Source organism: Haliotis rufescens, unplaced genomic scaffold (assembly GCF_023055435.1).
Source record: "Haliotis rufescens isolate VD_foot unplaced genomic scaffold, xgHalRufe1.0.p SCAF_14, whole genome shotgun sequence".
In the NCBI taxonomy this organism is placed as follows: Eukaryota; Metazoa; Mollusca; class Gastropoda; order Lepetellida; family Haliotidae; genus Haliotis; species Haliotis rufescens.
Window position 1 is genome coordinate 23,907,950 of NW_025963824.1, and position 19,432 is coordinate 23,927,381.

At 41.3% G+C, this 19,432-nt stretch overlaps 1 protein-coding gene across 1 annotated transcript; it reads left to right on the forward strand.

Moving 5' to 3' along the window:
• Nucleotides 1–474: 474 nt before the first annotated feature.
• Nucleotides 475–18,970, forward strand: LOC124131223. The gene is made up of 4 exons (XM_046494335.2): nucleotides 475–590; nucleotides 7,085–7,913; nucleotides 11,760–12,141; nucleotides 13,277–18,970. The coding sequence occupies exons 2-4, from the start codon at nucleotides 7,722–7,724 to the stop codon at nucleotides 14,095–14,097; spliced, it is 1,395 nt and encodes a 464-aa protein (XP_046350291.1). The 5' UTR covers nucleotides 475–590; nucleotides 7,085–7,721; the 3' UTR covers nucleotides 14,098–18,970.
• Nucleotides 18,971–19,432: the final 462 nt, after the last annotated feature.

Below are 19,432 nucleotides of genomic sequence, written 5' to 3' on the forward strand. Positions count from 1 at the left end.
ATAATCGAATCTGGACCTGACAATCTAGTGACTGACATCACGAGCATCGTTCTACGCAAATGGAATATATAAATGACAAGTCAGCAAGCCTTTCCCACGATTCTGTAAGTCGTTTTTTACGACGAGCATGGGTTGATGAAGACCTATTCTAATCCGGGTCTTCACTTGGGTACAGCTATTAACAGTGCCATAACGACAAAATGCAAAATCTGGCTCGTCAAATCTAATGCTTTCTAAAGTGCACTAAGAAATAGAGCTGAATTATTCCCATAAACTATTTTCGTCTTACTTGTGAGTCACGCTTTGACTTAATAATGTCCCGTCTCTTATTCTTTCAAGCAATGCCTTTTTCAGCAATGCTAAGAAAACAGGTCGCGACGAAGCTCGTGCACCTCGTCACCGCGCCGAGCTTGTCATCTGCCAATCAACTGTTTCCCGTCCCTGTCGTGTACATTACAGTTGTATATATCACAGTTGGGCTCAGGACGCAGTGGTGGGTTTGGGACTGTGTGAATGAATTCATTGCTATGGTAGAGATTTGACAGGTCAAAGCGACTTGACTCCAAGACATATTTTTACAACCGAGAAACGTAAGTACATTCACGAAAATCTCGATTCAACCAAAGCTATGAGCTAGGCTAATAATCCAGATATCGTTGGTTGTTGTTTGGCGCCGCAGTAGTCAGCAATATTCCAGCTATATAGGTGTGGTATGTAAATAATCGTTAATCGTTAATCCAATTGGCCGACACTTTACCAAGTGCCATCCCAAAGTGATCACTCTTTTGAGAAGTGATCAGCACCAGGCTATTTACATTTATCAGCGAAACTTTAAAAGAAAAAGTATTTTCTTCAAATACCATAGGATTAATTCGTAAAAATAGATGGCTCTCTCATACCCCATCAGGCAACTAACACCAAGGATCGTAAAGGGGTGCCTTACCCAAAGGACCGTTAAGGGGTGTTAGTTTGTCAAATGGTGCACACCCCAAAGGATCGCGAAGGGGTATGGGTTTGGCAAGTGGGGCCCAACCCTAAGGACCGTGAAGGGGTGCTTCATCGGAAAGGGTGTCCAAGGGCTAAGGGTAGGGTGTGAGTTAACATACCCTAACCCTCAGGATCGAAGAGACACGCAGCCCTGTAACACGAGAGCTACAGTCAGTTACCGTGTGTCAGCATACCCCGACGGCGTGTTCCCTGATCAAAATATTAATCACTGGCTTTTCTGGTCCGGGCTCAATCGTTTAAAGTTGTTGTTGGTTGGTTTGTTGGTTAACGCCGCACTCAGCAATATTCCAGCTATATGACGGCGGTCTGTAAATAATCGATTTTGGACCAGACAATCCAGTGTTTGATATCTTGAGCATCAATCCACGCAAATGGGATCGATGACATGCATCTACCAAGTCAGCGAGCCTGACCACCCGATCCCGTTAGTCACCTCTTACGACAAGCATAGTCGCCTTTTACGGCAAGCATGGGTTGCTGAAGACATATTCTACCCCGGATCTTCACGGGTCCAATCGTTTAAAGGCCGTCATGATATAGTTGGAATATTGCTGACTCTGATTCCCTTGAACAATTCTTAGACCAAACCAAACCAAAAACACTCCAAGCAGTCGCTATCTGGCTGAAATAATGCTGATGGGGCGTCAGGTTTTAACTCACTCCAAGCAATGGCCATAAACGCTTGCTTTCTCACAACATCTATTTTGCTTAAGTCAATCATTCTATTAATATCCACGAAACCTTCATCGCAAATCTTTCTCATTAACTCAATGCTACTAAATGGCCTTAAATAGTCGCCATTAGAGGTTTGCCTATGCACGCCTCAAGGCGCCTCAAATCTGAGTGATGAGATTTTATTAAGTGATGCGAGCACAAACAGACATCGCACGCACCTTTAATCGCAAGCCTTTGACGTGGATGCGAATATTTTGATGCGTCATCCATCAAATACTAATTTATGTCGCTATCAAACGCATGGAGAATTGTCAGCCCTCACCCTCAGACTGTCTCCGTCGATACCCCCGGGCCTCCCATCGCAAATACGCCAGCTCTAATATACTTATACATGGATTAGGCAAACGTACACATCGCCCACGGTGAAATGTAAATTGCGAATCACGTATATATTAATTTATGTCGCTGGTAATAAGTGTGATGTTTTAAGAGAGAACCGCGATCACTCACAGCGTCAGAAGTCGCTCAGCTGTTGTTGGCAGTGTTTCTGACATGGTGAGTTACAGTGCGGTACAGTGTTCAGTTACAGTAGAGTGTAGTGACCTTATGGTTTATGACTGATTTTGATCCCCGAACCCTTTGAACATTATTTCCCTTACATCACGGCGTGTCAGTTAGTTTGGTTTACTGCCTCCGTGACACACGTCTCAGATGTTTGGGAAACACGCGATCGTGGAATGGTGTGTCAGATCAAGGGGGAATCTGGAAGTCGAACATACGGTCAGTGGATCCTGGCGACAAGGGGACAGAACTCTTCGCCCCGACAGTGCGTGCGTCGACATAGGGGTATTTTCCTCACCCATGCGTCGAGATCTTCTACTTGGTCTTTATAGTGATATAGAGGCAGTATCGACCACGCGCTGGGATAACAGCAGAATCTTTTCGTGACAATATGTCAAGATAGGGGTACCATCTACTCGTGTCAACTAAAGGAAAGTATATGTCTCTTCATGCGTCGAAATAGGGGTAGCATCTACCTGCATCCACGTGTTGTGATACGTGATAAGTATCAGCCCTAACAATGCTAAGTCAACTCCTTTCATACCCGCGAAGATTCAGCAACCCATGCTTGCCGTAAGAGGTGACTATGCTTGTCGTGAAAGGTGACTAACGGGATCGGGTGGTCAGGCTCGCTGACTTGGTTGATGCATGTCATCGATCCCAATTGCGTGGATCGATGCTTATGATATTAATCACTGGATTGCCTGGTCCAGACTCGATTATTTAAAGACCGCCGTCATATAGCTGTAACATTGCTGATTGCGGCGTTAAACAACAAACCAACCAACCAACCAACTCCTTTCATGGTTTGAAATTGTGGTCTTCCCGAAACACTTAAGTCCCGAAAAGCGCAGTATCTGCTTCTTTCATGCATGGAGGCAAGTTCACCTCTACCCGAGCTCCTATGTCTAGGTCAGGGTAGATTTCACCTACGTCAAAGTGTCGAGATAGAGGTACCATCTACCCGTGTCAGTATGTCGAGATACGGACAAGTTCTACCCGCGGCCGTGTGTCTTGGGATATAGTACCTTGAAAAGGGCAGGTTTGACCCGCGTCCAAGTGTCGAGACAGGGGTAGCATCGTCCGTGTCAGTATGTCGAGATAAAGGAAGGTTATACTCCCGTCCAAGCGTCGAGATAGAGGTACCGTCTACCCGTGTCATTATGTCGAGATTAGGGCATGTAATACCCGCGTCCGAGCGTCTTGATATAGGTGTACCATCTACCCGTGTCATTATGTCGAGATTAGGGCATGTAATACCCGCGTCCAAGTGTCTTGATATCGGTGTACAATCTACCCGTGTCAATATGTCGAGATTAGGGCAGGTTATACTCCCGTCCAAGCGTCTTGATATAGGTGTACCATCCACCCGTGTCAATATGTCGAATTAAGGGAAGTGTTTGCCTCTTCCAGGGGTAAAATCTGCAACGTGCATACCGCATGTGTCATGTAGTATTTATTTCAACGTTGGGATTTCTTCCATGTGATGTCCTTGCATTTTTGTGCAATACAAGTATCGCAGAAAAAGTAAGTGAGTGAGTATGGTTTTGCGCCGCCTTTAGCAATATTCCATCAATATCGCGGCGGGTGACACCAGCAATGGGCTTAATACATTGTACCCATGTCGGGAATCGAACCCGGGTCTTCGGCGTGACGAGCGAACGCTTTAACCACTAGGCTACCCGACCTCCCGAGAAAAATTAAGGATAAGATATATGGATGAACAACTTCTTTATTGCAATTAGGAGCGACGCTTCGGTGTAGGTTCTAACACCGTTATCAAGCAAGTGATGTGGTGATAGAACTTCACCAAAACGTAGCTCCTAAATGTAATACAGAAGTTTTCATCGTTGTTCATCCTTACTTAGAACTCCTTGTTCATCCTTACTTAGTTCTCCTTGTTCATCCTTACTTTGTACTCCTTGTTCATCCTTACTTAGTTCTCCTTGTTCATCCTTACTTAGTTCTCCTTGTTCATCCTTACTTTATACTCCTTGTTCATCCTTACTTTGTACTCCTTGTTCGTCCTTACTTAGTTCTCCTTGTTCATCTTTACTTTGTACTCCTTGTTCACCCTTACTTAGTTCTCCTTGTTCATCCTTACTTAGTTCTCCTTGTTCATCCTTACTTTATACTCCTTGTTCATCCTTACTTTGTACTCATTGTTCGTCCTTACTTAGTTCTCCTTGTTCATCCTTACTTTGTACTCCTTGTTCGTCCTTACTTAGTTCTCCTTGTTAATCCTTACTTAGTTCTCCTTGTTCATCCTTACTTAGTTCTCCTTGTTCATCCTTACTTAGTTCTCCTTGTTCGTCCTTACTTAGTTCTCCTTGTTCATCCTTACTTTGTACTCCTTGTTCATCCTTACTTAGTTCTCCTTGTTCATCCTTACTTTATACTCCTTGTTCACCCTTACTTAGTTCTCCTTGTTCATCCTTACTTTGTACTCCTTGTTCATCCTTACTTAGTTCTCCTTGTTCATCCTTACTTTGTACTCCTTGTTCATCCTTACTTAGTTCTCCTTGTTCATCCTTACTTTGTACTCCTTGTTCATCCTTACTTAGTTCTCCTTGTTCATCCTTACTTTGTACTCCTTGTTCATCCTTACTTAGTTCTCCTTGTTCATCCTTACTTTATACTCCTTGTTCATCCTTACTTAGTGCTTCTTGTTCATCCTTACTTTATACTCCTTGTTCATCCTTACTTAGTACACCTTGTTCCTCCTTACTTAGTTCTCCTTGTTCATCCTTACTTTGTACACCCTTGTTCATCCTTACTTTGTACTCCTTGTTCATCCTTACTTAGTTCTCCTTGTTCATCCTTACTTTGTTCTCCTTGTTCATCCTTACTTTGTACTCCTTGTTCATCCTTACTTAGTTCTCCTTGTTCACCCTTACTTAGTTCTCCTTGTTCATCCTTACTTAGTTCTCCTTGTTCATCCTTACTTTATACTCCTTGTTCATCCTTACTTTATACTCCTTGTTCATCCTTACTTAGTGCTTCTTGTTCATCCTTACTTTATACTCCTTGTTCATCCTTACTTAGTTCTCCTTGTTCATCCTTACTTTATACTTCTTGTTCATCCTTACTTTATACTCCTTGTTCCTCCTTACTAAGTACTCCTTGTTCATCCTTACTTTGTACTCCTTGTTCATCCTTACTTTGTACTCCTTGTTCATCCTTACTTAGTTCTCCTTGTTCATTCTTACTTTGTACTCCTTGTTCGTCCTTACTTAGTTCTCCTTGTTCATCCTTACTTTGTTCTCCTTGTTCATCCTTACTTTGTACACCCTTGTTCATCCTTACTTTGTACTCCTTGTTCACCCTTACTTATTTCTCCTTGTTCATCCTTACTTTGTTCTCCTTGTTCATCCTTACTTTGTACTCCTTGTTCATCCTTACTTTGTTCTCCTTGTCCATCCTTACTTAGTTCTCCTTGTTCATCCTTACTTTGTTCTCCTTGTTCATCCTTACTTTGTACTCCTTGTTCATCCTTACTTAGTTCTTGTTCATCCTTACGTTGTTCTCCTTGTTCATCCTTACTTTATACTCCTTGTTCATCCTTTCTTAGTTCTCCTTGTTCATCCTTACTTAGTACTAGGAGGGCAAGGCATCGTAGAAATGATCTTCATCAGCAAGTGTAGTAACTTCTATCACCCACAATGCTATTTTGACATTAAGTGGAGGCTTGATTGACCTGCTGCCATGATATGTTGTTTGTTTGTTGTTTTACGCCGCAATATTCCAGCTATATGACGGCGGGCTGTAAATAACATAGTCTGGATCTGAAAATCCAGTGATGGATATCATGAGCATCGAACTTCCAAATTGGGATACGATGACATGCAACCATTTTAGCAAGCCTGATCACCCGATCCCGTTAGTCGCCTCTTACAGAAAAGCATTGGTTGATGAAGACCATTCCTAATATAAATCTTCACGGGTCTGCCATGATAATGTTGTAGTGCTGCTAACTGCGGCGTTAATCAACAGTCAATCGCTCTCTCACCCACTCGAAAATTCCAGCTGTTATTCGTTTTGAACCCAAATGGATTCCAGGTCAGAATAGGTCACCAGCACTCTATGCTTGTCGTAAGAGGCGGGTGAATGGATTGGGTGGTCAGACTGGTTGAGACTCGAGTATCGACTTTAAACAAAAAACAAACATCTTTCTGGTTGTTGTTGTTGTTATTGTTGTTGTTGTTGATGATGGTGATGATGATGGAAGTAGAAACGTAATTTGGCTTTACCTGCACATTTATATAATCATCACAACGTCGTGTGGTGCCCAATATTTGATGACGTCACATGACACAGACAGGCCTTGACACATGATTGACAAGTTGCGGTGTGTATTGCTCAGTGACGTTCACTAATCATGCCTGGCTAATTATAAACAGTCGGGCAGGTTTCATTACTTGTTTAAACACGCTTGTCAGGTTTAACAAAGAGTAATGAGGTTTAGGAAGGTTAAAGGTGGATTTTAAGACGAAGTAAAGCTATTCCGCAAGTTTATTAACCTTCATTTGTCACGATAATTGCACCATAAAAGCATATTCCTTAATTTTCAGTTCGCCTTTAACATCGCTTGTGTCAAAAGAAGAACGAAGTTATTCTTATTGTAAAACTTACAGGAATCTTGTTCTTTTGAATGTTTAAACTGTAAAAAATAAATGTAAATGTATATAATAATGTCAATAATAATCGGTCCAGATTATCCACCGAAACAGATTCTATTTGGCGTTAAGGGCAAAACAGCTGTGAACATTTTATGTATGGGCCACTGAAAACCAGAATTTTTGAATGATTAGTTTTGTCATTATATTCCTTATTTTAACAGATCACTACTGACAGGATTCAACAAGTATCTTGGACCATCGGAGGAAAATATTCTACTCGATGAACTTTCGGTACTAACCCGGAAGTAAACGACGGAATCTTCCCACGCGATGACTTCACACTCCTCGTAGCATCGTCATATATAAATCCCCGCTTATCAGAACCATTTAAGGATGTCAGTGGATCGTATATAAATATGAGAACCTATTGTAATTCCCGGAAACAGGACAGCGTGGGCAAAGTGGAGGACATATTGTTGAATATTTTGCCATCTTGACAAACCTTAGGCAGCTGAATTGTGTGTTGGTGAAATTCGATTTTAACTGGATACATTTTATCGAATTTTAATATTAACTGATATTGAATGGACTTTGAATTTCACCTGTGGATTTTACAGAATATTTCCCGGATCCATTCGTTCAAATCCAAGCACATGACGTAAATTCATTTCAGATAAAAAGACTAATAATCGCCAAAATAGGTATATGTTTCATTATCCGGAGGATATTTCACTCTGAAAGGACGTCTACTGTTAATTGCACGCAAATACAAAATGTCAAATTGTGAGCTGTGAGTCAACCTGTTGTGACGTTTTCTTCTCAACTGTTGCATTTATTAATCAATCGTTCGTCACCGCTATGCCGTGTAACAATGGATATGTCCGACTCTTTCTCTTTTCAATATTCACGTATTTCACGTGCTTGTGGGAATTAGCCTATGGGAGAGCTCGTCTTATAGAGCCTACGATGAGATCGAGTTTATGGAGGCTAGGCGATGTCAACGTGCCAATGAACTATCTCGATGAGCTGTTGAATTGTGGTGGGTTTTATGTAAGTATTTCTTTTATTGTTTATTTGTCTTACAGCGTTTGAATGTATTTTTATGAGCCATAGGAATTAGATTTGTGCGATTAAAAGTCATATTTATATTTCCTAATGAAGGGGTGGTTGGGTAGCTTTGTGGATAAAGCCTTAGTCCATCACGATCCAGACCCGCTTTCTATTCTATAAATGAGGACAATGTATGGAACTAATTCATATTGTAACCCGCCCTGATTTTAAAAGAATGTTGCTACAAGCAGCGTGACCCGTGAGGATTCCCGTTAGAATGCGAACGCGAAAGGCGACTATGTCTGTCGTAAGAGGCGACTAACGGAATCGGGTGGTCAGGAATGGTTGATGAATGTCATCGATCCCAATTGCGTGGATCGATGCTCATGATATCAATCACTGGATTGTCTGGTCCAGACTCGATTATTTACAGACCGCCGTCATAGAGCTGGAATATTGCTGAGTGCGGAGTTAAACAACAAACCAACCAACCAATTATGATGTCAATCACTGGATTGTCTGGTCCAGACTCCATTATTTACAGACCGCCTTCATATAGCTGGCATATTGCTGAGTCAACATTTGCCAATGAAAACAGCTTTTACGAGCTATACGGCACAAGTTTCAAACTGGCAGCTCCATTCCAGAATAGCTTTGAAAAAATATTTTGTAAATGCACATTATATATCTACCTTTTCATATAGACGTATTGAACTAGATTTGAGATCGAGGCATACCTCTTTTTGACCCCGTGTTTGCACAACAACCTCGATAATGTACTAAATCATATCATGAATAAATTTTATAACTAATATTTATGACCAAAGAAATAAATGTCGCGCTCACATTCCCGACCTGTCAAGACGCGTGGCTCCTATTTTTGGCCAAGTGATTGCTCATTTTGACAAGATTGGATGGGAAAGCCTGCCAGGAGATTCAGTGAACTTGCAGCACGACATTTTGTCAGTAGCTGAAGTCCTGCAATTTGAAGTATCATCACGAACTATCGCGACGATTTATTAACAAAGATAACTGCAAGTATGCTTATACAAATAAAGCAAAACCAAGCCATTCCGGCGAAAAGGAATTTGATTTATAGTTATGACAAAAATTGCAAAACTGCGCTTTTCAAGACACATTTATTTTGCTGGCGATAAAAATGACCGTTGAGTTTTGATATAAGGTTGTCTTTGAGTATGTCGGCAGTCGGCGACACTATTTAGGCTACATTTAGCAGTGTGTCTAATCGTGCGTACATTACCAGCACGATCCGAAGGAAAAACATGTGCCCATGTAGTTTATAGAGCCATTGACCAATTTCACTTCTCAATATACCTGCTCACAGTCACCTGCCTGCAGTTTCCTCCCTGTATTGTAACCTCATGATCAAAACTCGACGATGTTTATAGTTAGCAAAATAGATATTTCTTGTAAAGCGCACTTTGCGTGTCCGCCGCCCTGATTCGCTACGTTCCTTCGTCTTATCGTGTTTCGCTGGTCGTGTGTTCGAATCATTTGGCCCCCAAAATATACCTGTATTTCCTATTTCACTCTGTCCCAAAAATTGTAGGTAGGTCCCGTGTTTTGCAATATGTTTGTGGAGACCTGTTTTGAAATGAAGACAATGTCTGGTTGTATGGAATATGACCAATATCAGGACGGGGATCAATGCTATCATGGTGCAAACGAGAAATGAGTTTAGGCGACGGGGACACAAGATTAGGGTCGGCAAAAAAACAATTCATGTTTTCGTTTTTGGCTTTAGCATCTGTGGTTTCTTGCCATAACAGTACGCGCATGCGCATCTCTATATGAGCGAAAGAATCATTAACGCGACGTTATTTACCCCTCACCTCAGCACAGTAAGTCGGTACCCATGACAACGAAAACAAATGGACCGTGAAGATACGGGAGGAGAATAGGTCTTCAGCATCCCATGCTTGCCGTAAAAGGCGACTATGCTTGTCGTAAAATGCGACTACAGGATCGGGTGGTCAGGCTCGCTGACTTGCGTGGATCGATGCTCATGATGTCAATCAGTGGATTGTCTGGTCCAGACTCGATTATTTACAGACCGCCGTCATATAGCTGGAATATTGCAGAGTGCGGCGTTAAACAACAAACAAACAAACAAACTAAAATACTGTTCAATGCGTAGTTAAACCTGTCCCCTTCGATCACATCATTTGTATGGCGAAACATTAATATCAAATTGATGTTTACATTGAACATTACGACTTAACTATTGTTTTATAATTTACTGTGTTTCATACATGAAATAATTAATTAATGCACCATTCAATTTTGTTAATACTGTTTTGTTTGTTTCTTGTTTAACGGTGCAATCAGCAACGTTCCATCCCATATGAGACCCGTGTAGATCCGTTCTAGAATAGGTCTTCAGCAACCCATGCTTGCCGTAAAAGGCGACTATGCTTGTCGTAAGAGGCGACTACAGGATCGGGTGGTCAGGCTCGCTGACTTGGTTGATACATGTCATCGGATCCAAATTGCGTGGATCGATGCTCATGATGGCAATCACTGGATTGTCTGGTCCAGACTAGATTATTTACAGACCGCCGTCATATAGCTGGAATATTGCGAAGTGCAGCGTTAAACAACAAACACACAAACTAAAATAATGCTCAATGCGTAGTTAAACCTGTCCCCTTCGATCACATCATTTGTATGGCGAAACATTAATATTAAACTGATGTTTACATTGAACATAAGGACTTAACTATTGTTTTATAAGTTACTGATTTTACATACATGAATTAATTAATTAATGCACCATTTAATTTGTTAATAATGTTTTGTTTGTTTCTTGTTTGACGCCGCAATCAGCAACATTCCATCCTTTATGACGGCGGTCCGTAAGCAATCAATAGTCATCGACCCAGACCACCGGATCCCGTTAGTCGCCACCAAGCGCACATAGCAATTGTTCTTTAATGGTGAAAAAATATATATGGCATTCAAATTTAGCATCTGCTATGTGGAAAATTTTCAAGGAAAACTATTTGCTTATGTAAAAATCGCCCGAGGTCCTTTGCGGGCCGGAAATGCTGACAGTTTGATTGTTTTGCGTGCGATCATGTGTTGTCTGGTTTGTGAAATGTTGTGTAAGGAGTCACTTGAATAAACAATGTGTCTTGCTCAAGTTTATGTGACACATGCAGAAGATTTATCTTTATTTCGTCTCAAGGCTCCTAATTATATTCTTAAAAGTTTTGTGTGGCAGTAAGTGTGTTCCTCAAACTCATACACACAAAAAACAAGACAAATTATTTGATTGAAATCTAATTTATCAACGCAAGTTGTAACAGCATTTTGACAAATATGCACCCAAACACCAAAATTTGGTTTGCTTGTTGTTTGACAACGCACTCAGCATTATTCCAACTATGTGACGGCGGTCTGTAAATAATCAAGTCTAGACCACACATTTAAGTGATTGACATCATGGGCATCGACGCCATTGGGATACGATGACACGCATCAACCAAGCCCGTTTTGTGATTTTTATTCAGTGGTGGTGTGCTTGATCATGGCTGTGTTTTGGACCTCGGGTTTGCAGTGTTTGGGCGACTGTGTTTATGTGTGTGTCATGGCAAAGTGAAAAGAACGTTATTGGAGGGAGAGCAACTTGACTGAAAAAGCAATACACGCATGACGTTAAAAACCTAAATGCAAAAAACGTACAAGCTAAAAGGAATCATACATAGAATGAAAAAACGAAAGAAAGATAGATCTAGTGAAAATCATCACCATTACCACCTCCATTACCACCACCACCGTTGTTGAATGTATTTTCACGACAATGTGATGTCCTCTTTAATGCAGGAACAATGGCAAAACGCCGCTGGACGATGCGGCGCGTGCGGTGACGCATACAATGACGTCATCAAGCAAAACGAATATCCTGGGATCTACTCCAAACAGGCTCCGATTAAAACAATCCAAATGGGACAGAAGTTGAACGTGACTGTGTACACTAGACAGAATCTGCTCGGCTACTTTGAGTTCCGACTCTGTCCACGTCAAGAAGGTCCTGTTGGTCCAAACCTTGAGACATGCTTCAAAACGCATCCGGCATTAGTAATTGAGGAAACTAATTCTACTCGCTATTACACCGGAAGCGGAAGGGAGTATTATGACATGCATCTGCGTATGCCTGAGGGACTGAGCTGTCAGATCTGTGTGTTACAGTGGAAGTATCACACTGGTGAGTATTCCAGCAGTCTAACTGTTAACTTTTAACTGTAAAGCCTAACTGTTAACTGTAGAGTGAGGTGTGCACCATTTGGCGTGCAGGGCCCCGTTTCACAAAGCTATCTTCGAGCTACGACTATCGTAAGTCAATGTTATAGTATGAGAGTTACAATCATCTTAGCACTACGATCGAATTGTGAAACGGGCCCTTGCTCCGTAACAGAAAGCACTGGAACAAAATAATTTTGCCTCAGGTTTACCAAAAAAGTTGTTCACTTGACTGGATGCTGTGAACAATAATATGTTGTATAAAAAAAATATTTCAGCTCCTCCTGGAAATGTATGTTTTAACATACCCCCTACACCACAACGATATTCTTAATTTCGTTATCACTCCGTTGTTTAATTTGAAAATTACGGCCTTAACGATAGAAAAGGAACACAAAACACATAAATTCCCTCGATTGTGCACCCGTTTTCTCTTTTTATTGACCACTTAGAACTGCTCGTGAACTTTAATGTTGTTGGTTGGTTGGTTGTTATTTAACGCCGCTCTCAGCAATATTCCAGCAATTTGACGGCGGTACTTTCATCTTCGAGGTACAGAAATCGGATGTGCTTCTCCGAATGCTCCTACCGAAAATTTAGAGACTCTACACTGATTACCTGTTTGTAAAATTCACTAGACACTTCCTCCAATGAAAGGCTTGTCAGATCTTCCTGCATAAAGGTAAACTATTTGAATTTAATGAGATTGACCGTCATTACTTCATATTCCACCATACCCTGTGACATCTTCCCGAGGCAAGAGAGTGAACTGACTTTAAAAGTCCAGTTTCAACCCCTGTCGAACTAGGCTGGAATGCTGTGGCTCGATCGTAGCGCCACCAGTGTCTGTTGCGAGTTATGTCCCTTCTATGCCTCACCTATGGACCAATCAGATTCCGGCCCTCGTATTACTTGCATTTGTTTTAAACAAACTGGCGGCGCCCTGTCAAGACGATCTGATCGACAATCAAGATCTATATTGTGATAAAATTTGGTCTTCCATCGCAAAGTGCGTCAAATCAAAACTGGACTTTTATAGTCAGTTAACTCTCTTGCCTCACTCACTCACACACTCACTTACTCACTCACTCATGTTTCAGGGTACCGCATGGGTCGAGACCACAACGGGTGTAAAGAATGCCTCGGGTGTGGACCCCAGGAAGAGTTCATCAACTGCGCAGACATCCGAATCCTTGGCGGGTCGAACAGCACGACCAACGGTCACGACAACGGACATGGTTCCATCGGTCGCAGTGGTAACAACCACGACACGACAGTGACCAACAACATCAAATCTGGCATCGTCTACACCTACCCCCGGGCTGGTTTGCATTACGCCTACGTCAAACCCAACACCCAACCTTCCTCTCCCACCACGTCATCAACCACGACAACACCAACCACGACCGTATCTACTACAACTACAACGACTACCACACCAACTACAACCACTCAAACAACGACTACAACAACACAGGCCACAACGACTATGACGACAGCGATGACTACAACTGCAATATCCCAATCTTTTGCAGCGTCATCAACTGCATCCTCTCCACCGCAGAACACAACACAGCAGCCTTGTAACGAAAGGTTTAGGAACATAATCTGTGGGCCAGCGAAACCCCAACAGTCCGTTAAAGGAATGTACGGGTGGTGTAGTCGACATTGTCGGGCCGGAAGTTGCCCTGACCACTATTGTATGTGCTTTTGTGAGTACCCGGATGGCGCCCAGGTCCATCTAAATAGCAACTATTATGTCATGAACAGCTCTTTTCCGAAGACCGGATTTCCAGTAAAAACAATGTGTTATGTTCCTACAGGACAGTGGCGTTCGAACCCTGGTATGAATCTTTGGTGTCAGATGAATTGTCCCGGCGCTTCATGTGAACGTGTGTGCGTCCGGGCAGTTTGCATTTGAGAGTTATCTCCCCTAATGTCCTTCAAATAGCATCCTTGATACGTTTGTGGAAGAAACAGGTCGTGTGACTGACTCGGGACTGCTACGCTGGCTTGTCTAATTGGGAAATGCGTGGCTTTTGGGGGAAGACCATTAATTCGTCCCGCCTCACCATCAAGCGCCCGTTGGGATAGGGTTGGTTAGAATAGGCCCCTAGAATCCATTACCGGTCGTAAATGGCGACTAAAGTGGATCAGGTGGCCAGGATCTGTAACCTGACTGATTACGTGTCATCGGCCCAATGGCGTGGATCGGTGTTCATGTTTTCAGTCACTGGTTTGCGTGGACCAGACTCCATTATATAGATGTCCCCGTGACATAGCTGGAGTGCGGCGAAAAGCGACATTCACTCACTCATCAATCCAGATGTTCGTGCGAACAGAGACCATGTGATTTACTAGAGCCTGTGTGTAGCTAACACGATCGGAACGATCTCAAGGGACACTTCAGCTAACTTTAGATTACTTTAGCGATCTCAGTTGGTGTTTTTATTTTATTTTATTTTATTTTATGGGGTTGGCTCCTCATGCATGTTGTCCACTTGGCATTATCAAACAATTCTCAGTTGAGGTGAGGTAACCCTTCTCGTCAATACGTACAGTTGTCAGACAGCTGGTGTTGCTCAAAGGTCATCGCATGGTGCTTTCATTGGAGTAACTTCCCTTTGGTGTTTCCAATTCCTTGATTGTTTCCATAATTCAGGAATATTCATGAACGAAAACAGTAAGAGATCATGAATATTTTTGGGGATATTTGTATAAAATTGTGTGCTCAGTCTTCAATAGAAAAATTATCCCCAAAATGGTAATGATCCCTTACTTATTTTCTTCAGTATTCATCTCTCACGGCGACAGTGAGCCACTTGTGCATACATCTGTGTAACAGTCAAGCACTATTTCTGTGTTTATAGCGAGCCTAGTTCTGATATTTGTATATCGGATATGCTAAAAACAATCCTAATGGTGAGCCAGGATAAGTTGCGTTGTGACCTAACAATTAACCTTGTATGGCTATGTATGAGGTCCGCCCATTGGCGTGTACCATTGTGAAGAAAGGGGTAGCGGGTGGTCCGCGACAAGTAGTTCAATTGATATGTGCGTGTCCTGTCTTGGCTAACGAGTTCCACTGATTCCCGCGTGTTGTTATAGCTTCATCGTTTCTTTACTAGATTACTTAATCTGAGTTCAATGGAAGTTAGTAATCACATTCTCTGAGTTCAATTTTAACAATTTTAGTAGATTATCTCTTTCTTTATTTTTCCGTCTCACGAGTTCAACGGAAGTTAGTAATCACATTCTCTGAGTTCAATTTGTTTTATCTCTTTCTTCACTTTTCCGCCTCACAACACCCCAGTGTCCTCAATGTATAAGTGTCCGTTGTATACATAACGAGGGTACACATCACTGATCTTTTCATTCGCCTTCCCGGTCCCCAGTCCCTTACCCCTCCATTCGCCTTTCCGGTACTACTGGTAAATAGATTTTCGACTTCCCGGGCCGACACCGAAAACAGTGACAGGAAATTTGCACAGATAACAACAGTCAACACACACCTTTGTCACGAGCGATGCTCCTGCTCTTATGCGCTTGGCAAAGCTAGTTTTTGATAATGCTTGAGATATATTTGTACACTCTTTCTCCATGTAATTCATGAATTACACGCTAATTATCGAGCCTGTATGATTTGGCCATGTTTACCAAACCTTGACATGTTTTTTGTTTGTAATATTTCTCTGAAACGACTTTTAGAAAATTCTGGTATCGACTTGTCACGCTGACCTCTAAACGGCCTATGAGCAACACGCGTGTTCATGGGAGCGTTGTCCATTTCATCATAACCCGCACGTGCAGAACATGCGTACACCCTCTCTACCTGTAACAAACCAAATATGTTTGCCCAAAATCTGTGCACCGCCTACTTGTCTCAAACGCGTTTTGTGAGTTGATTCAGCTTATCCTGGCTTACCAGCTACTGGTAGACACGCGTGAGACAACCTCAACCTGCCACTTGACCCCTGGGGTGTGCTGGATACACGATGGAAAGGGGCGTTTTCCTGGAACCAGCGTGACAGTACCTTTCAAAAGCAATATGACATAAATACAGTATAGGTTGTAATCTGGAATATCACTTTGTCTTTCAATAAATCGGCAGCTCGATATTTACGCTCCGGACGCAAGTGTTAACTCGCATTTGGTACATATTGCATGTGGAACATCCACATTAATTCATTGTGCACGTGCGTAACGTGTACTTTCACATCAACCCGAAAACAAACTGAATGAACTTGGCCAAGTCACGGGAACCGCTACTTCTACTCTCGGTGATACGTCGGTGTCCTCCATTGCGTATGTTATGACAACGGGTTATTTGAGAGTATTGGTTGATGCATGTCATCGTTTCCTAATTGTGTACATCGATGCTCGTGTTGTCAATCACTAGATTGTTAACTTCGGTCCAGATACGATTATTTACAGACTGCCCGTATTTCAGAAAAAATATTGCTGATAATTTAAGATAAGGTGCACCTTCATGACCAATTAGAGATAAACACTTTTGCTTTTATGGTGGGAATTGGCTGCGAAATTCACATTCTAAATAGTCCACAATGCATTTGCTTTGGGTTTGTAGAGGGCTGCTCCATGGTGGGTATTCATTGAGAGTCTATAGCGAGACTCTTGACCTCCCTATGGTTAAGAATAATTATTAATATCAATTATTCCGATACGACCGTATGCAGGTTGTTGCCAAATTGTGTTTAATTGATTATTTAATAATAATAAATAATTAATGATAATCGTTTATTTTAATACATAACTCATTTGTAGGTGCAACGTTGTAACATATATTATGTAACAAAAGTGTGATCATATTCGTGTGTTATCATGTGTTTTGGTTAAAACGCTTCTTCTAATTGTCTTAATCTTTGGTATACTGGTGAGAATCGGTCATCAGCAATCCATGCTTGAGGTGTCTGGTCCACACTTGATTATTTATAAACCATATAGCTGGAATAGTGCGGCGTCAAACAACAAACAAACAAAACTGGGGCAGTGGTGTTTATATTTCAGAAGATTTATTATCATTGTTTCATAAAATTCAGTGTACGAATTTAAACATCGTCAAGCTTTTTAAACTCTTTATTATACTCTATTGGGTTTGAAGAGTTCCGTGATATAACTGAAAAACTGTTCCAAATGGCGTTAAACTCGACTACCTCACAGACATGAAAACACCTGTGTGGTTTCCAGCAATCCATGCTTGTCAAAAGATTTGTTTGTGTTGTTTGTTGTTTTACGCCGCACACAATATTCGAGCTATATGACTGCGGTCTATGAAGCTGCGTTATTAATAGACAGTGTGGTCAGGCTCGATGACGTGATTGATTGCATGCCATCGTACTCCTACAGCGTGATCGTCAAGACTCGATTATTTACGGGCTGTTGCTGTTTGCGGAGTTAGAGGATGAATCAAACAAGTCAATATCATATAAATCCATATTAAAGTTAACTACGGTTATAACGAACTCAAAGGGACCGCTTAATTTAGTTCGTTATAACTGTAGTTCGTTATAAGCATATATAAAGCAAATGGCTGGGACTAAAAAAAGTTCGTTATATCCGTTTGTTCGTTATAAGCGAGTTCGTTATAAAGGTAGTACTGTAATTATTATTTTTCAGTCATTAATGAATTGATATGATCACAATTACTTTTGTTTATGAGTGAATGACATGCATACCTTCTACGTATACGTTTTTGATTTGCTTCATAATTGTCACCCATGAACGAAAGAATTGCAGGTTTCTGACGGTGTTTAGGTTAAGCAATATTCACATGAACAGCGGATATAAAGTGCGTTGCGTCCCTTGGGCGTGCCAGAATCCTATGGTCGTTGGTTTAAGTCCCACTTAAACATAATTATTACCCTTGGTTTGTCAGCACCATACCCGTGATCGTGTGTTTCGTAAAAGTGGTAAACGTCTTAATTGAGTCACCTTGAGCTTTCCTCCCACTTTAAGCTTACACGACGTGATATTACTAAAATGATGTTCAAAGCGGCAGAAACCACGCCCCTCTCGTTATACTGTACAGCACACAATATATATCATATATATGTACATTTTGTATGTTCCTGGCCGAGTGAGATGTTGCATGGTGTGTCGCAATCATGAAACTGCAATAGGTACGATTCAGCCTTTATTTATTTACGTGTGTTGGACACAGCTGTATATTTTATCAATAAAAGCTTGGATACTGTGTTGGTTTTTGTCTAAAATGTTTTTGAGCCTGAAAATAGCTTGCACGATCAAAAAGACGTGAAAACCAGCTGGCAAACGTGCTTATTCGGAAATCAGAACAGACTGGTTCTAATGCAATCCTTTCGGTTCTATTTACATATTCTTTTGCATAATTATATAGATATGCTACTACAACTGCGACAGCGAGGCGCATGGCAATATATCTTTATTGCCAGGCGCCGTGTCTAATTTGTTATGGGTTTGAGAAAATTACATGGGGCATGTGCCATAGGGATGAGTAATCGTTGGAAAGATGTAACCAAACTTTTAAAAGAAACCTTATCTTGGTCTCAAAGTTTGGTTACATAATTATGAAAATATTTTTTAAACATTCCTAACCTTAAATTAACTCTCAACATGTTATGTTATTCGGATACAATCATAACTATGGAGCCACGTCCTGTCTTAGACACTCTCATAGAGGTGTATGGTCATGGTTAAACATAACAAACGCACTCACAACGTTGTGGGTTTTAATTTTAACAATATCTGCATGTCTCCTTGTGCAGATCTACTTCATTTTAAAGCCATATTACAACAGTAGCTATTACTTTGAATAGATTAACTATAAAATAATATCAATAATTTTACCACTGTAGATATGTCAATGTCAACAGTCCCATGTGTACCACTATGATTGTGTCAACTGAATACCCCATGTTCCTTGAAAACAATAACCTTTTTTATAAAGTTGTTGTGAAAACATATTGCTAGTTTTGTTTTCATAATATGTTTGTTTCTACTGTAATATTACATAAATGTTTAAACTGAAACGTGCATATTCCCATTCCTAATTCTGAAGGTACCACATGCAAATTACAATTTGTTTTAAGTTCTGGGTTACATATGTACGCTTTATGACAGTACAGGTACTTGCGTCAATAGGTAGGTATTGTACAAAATGTCTTTGCCGCGTTGATCCTCTGGATCAATATTATGTTGTACATCACTGTGAGGGCGGTCGGGTAGCCTAGTGGTTAAAGCGTTCGCACGTCACCCCG

What these genes read in the sequence shown, in the direction of transcription:
- LOC124131223 (XM_046494335.2), top strand. Translation starts at nt 7,722, where the DNA reads ATGCCGTGTAACAATGGATATGTCCGACTCTTTCTCTTTTCAATATTC. An exon ending in TGAATTGTGGTGGGTTTTAT is followed by an intron (nt 7,914 to 11,759) that starts GTAAGTATTTCT and finishes TCTTTAATGCAG; the next exon opens with GAACAATGGCAAAACGCCGC. An exon ending in ACAGTGGAAGTATCACACTG is followed by an intron (nt 12,142 to 13,276) that starts GTGAGTATTCCA and finishes CTCATGTTTCAG; the next exon opens with GGTACCGCATGGGTCGAGAC.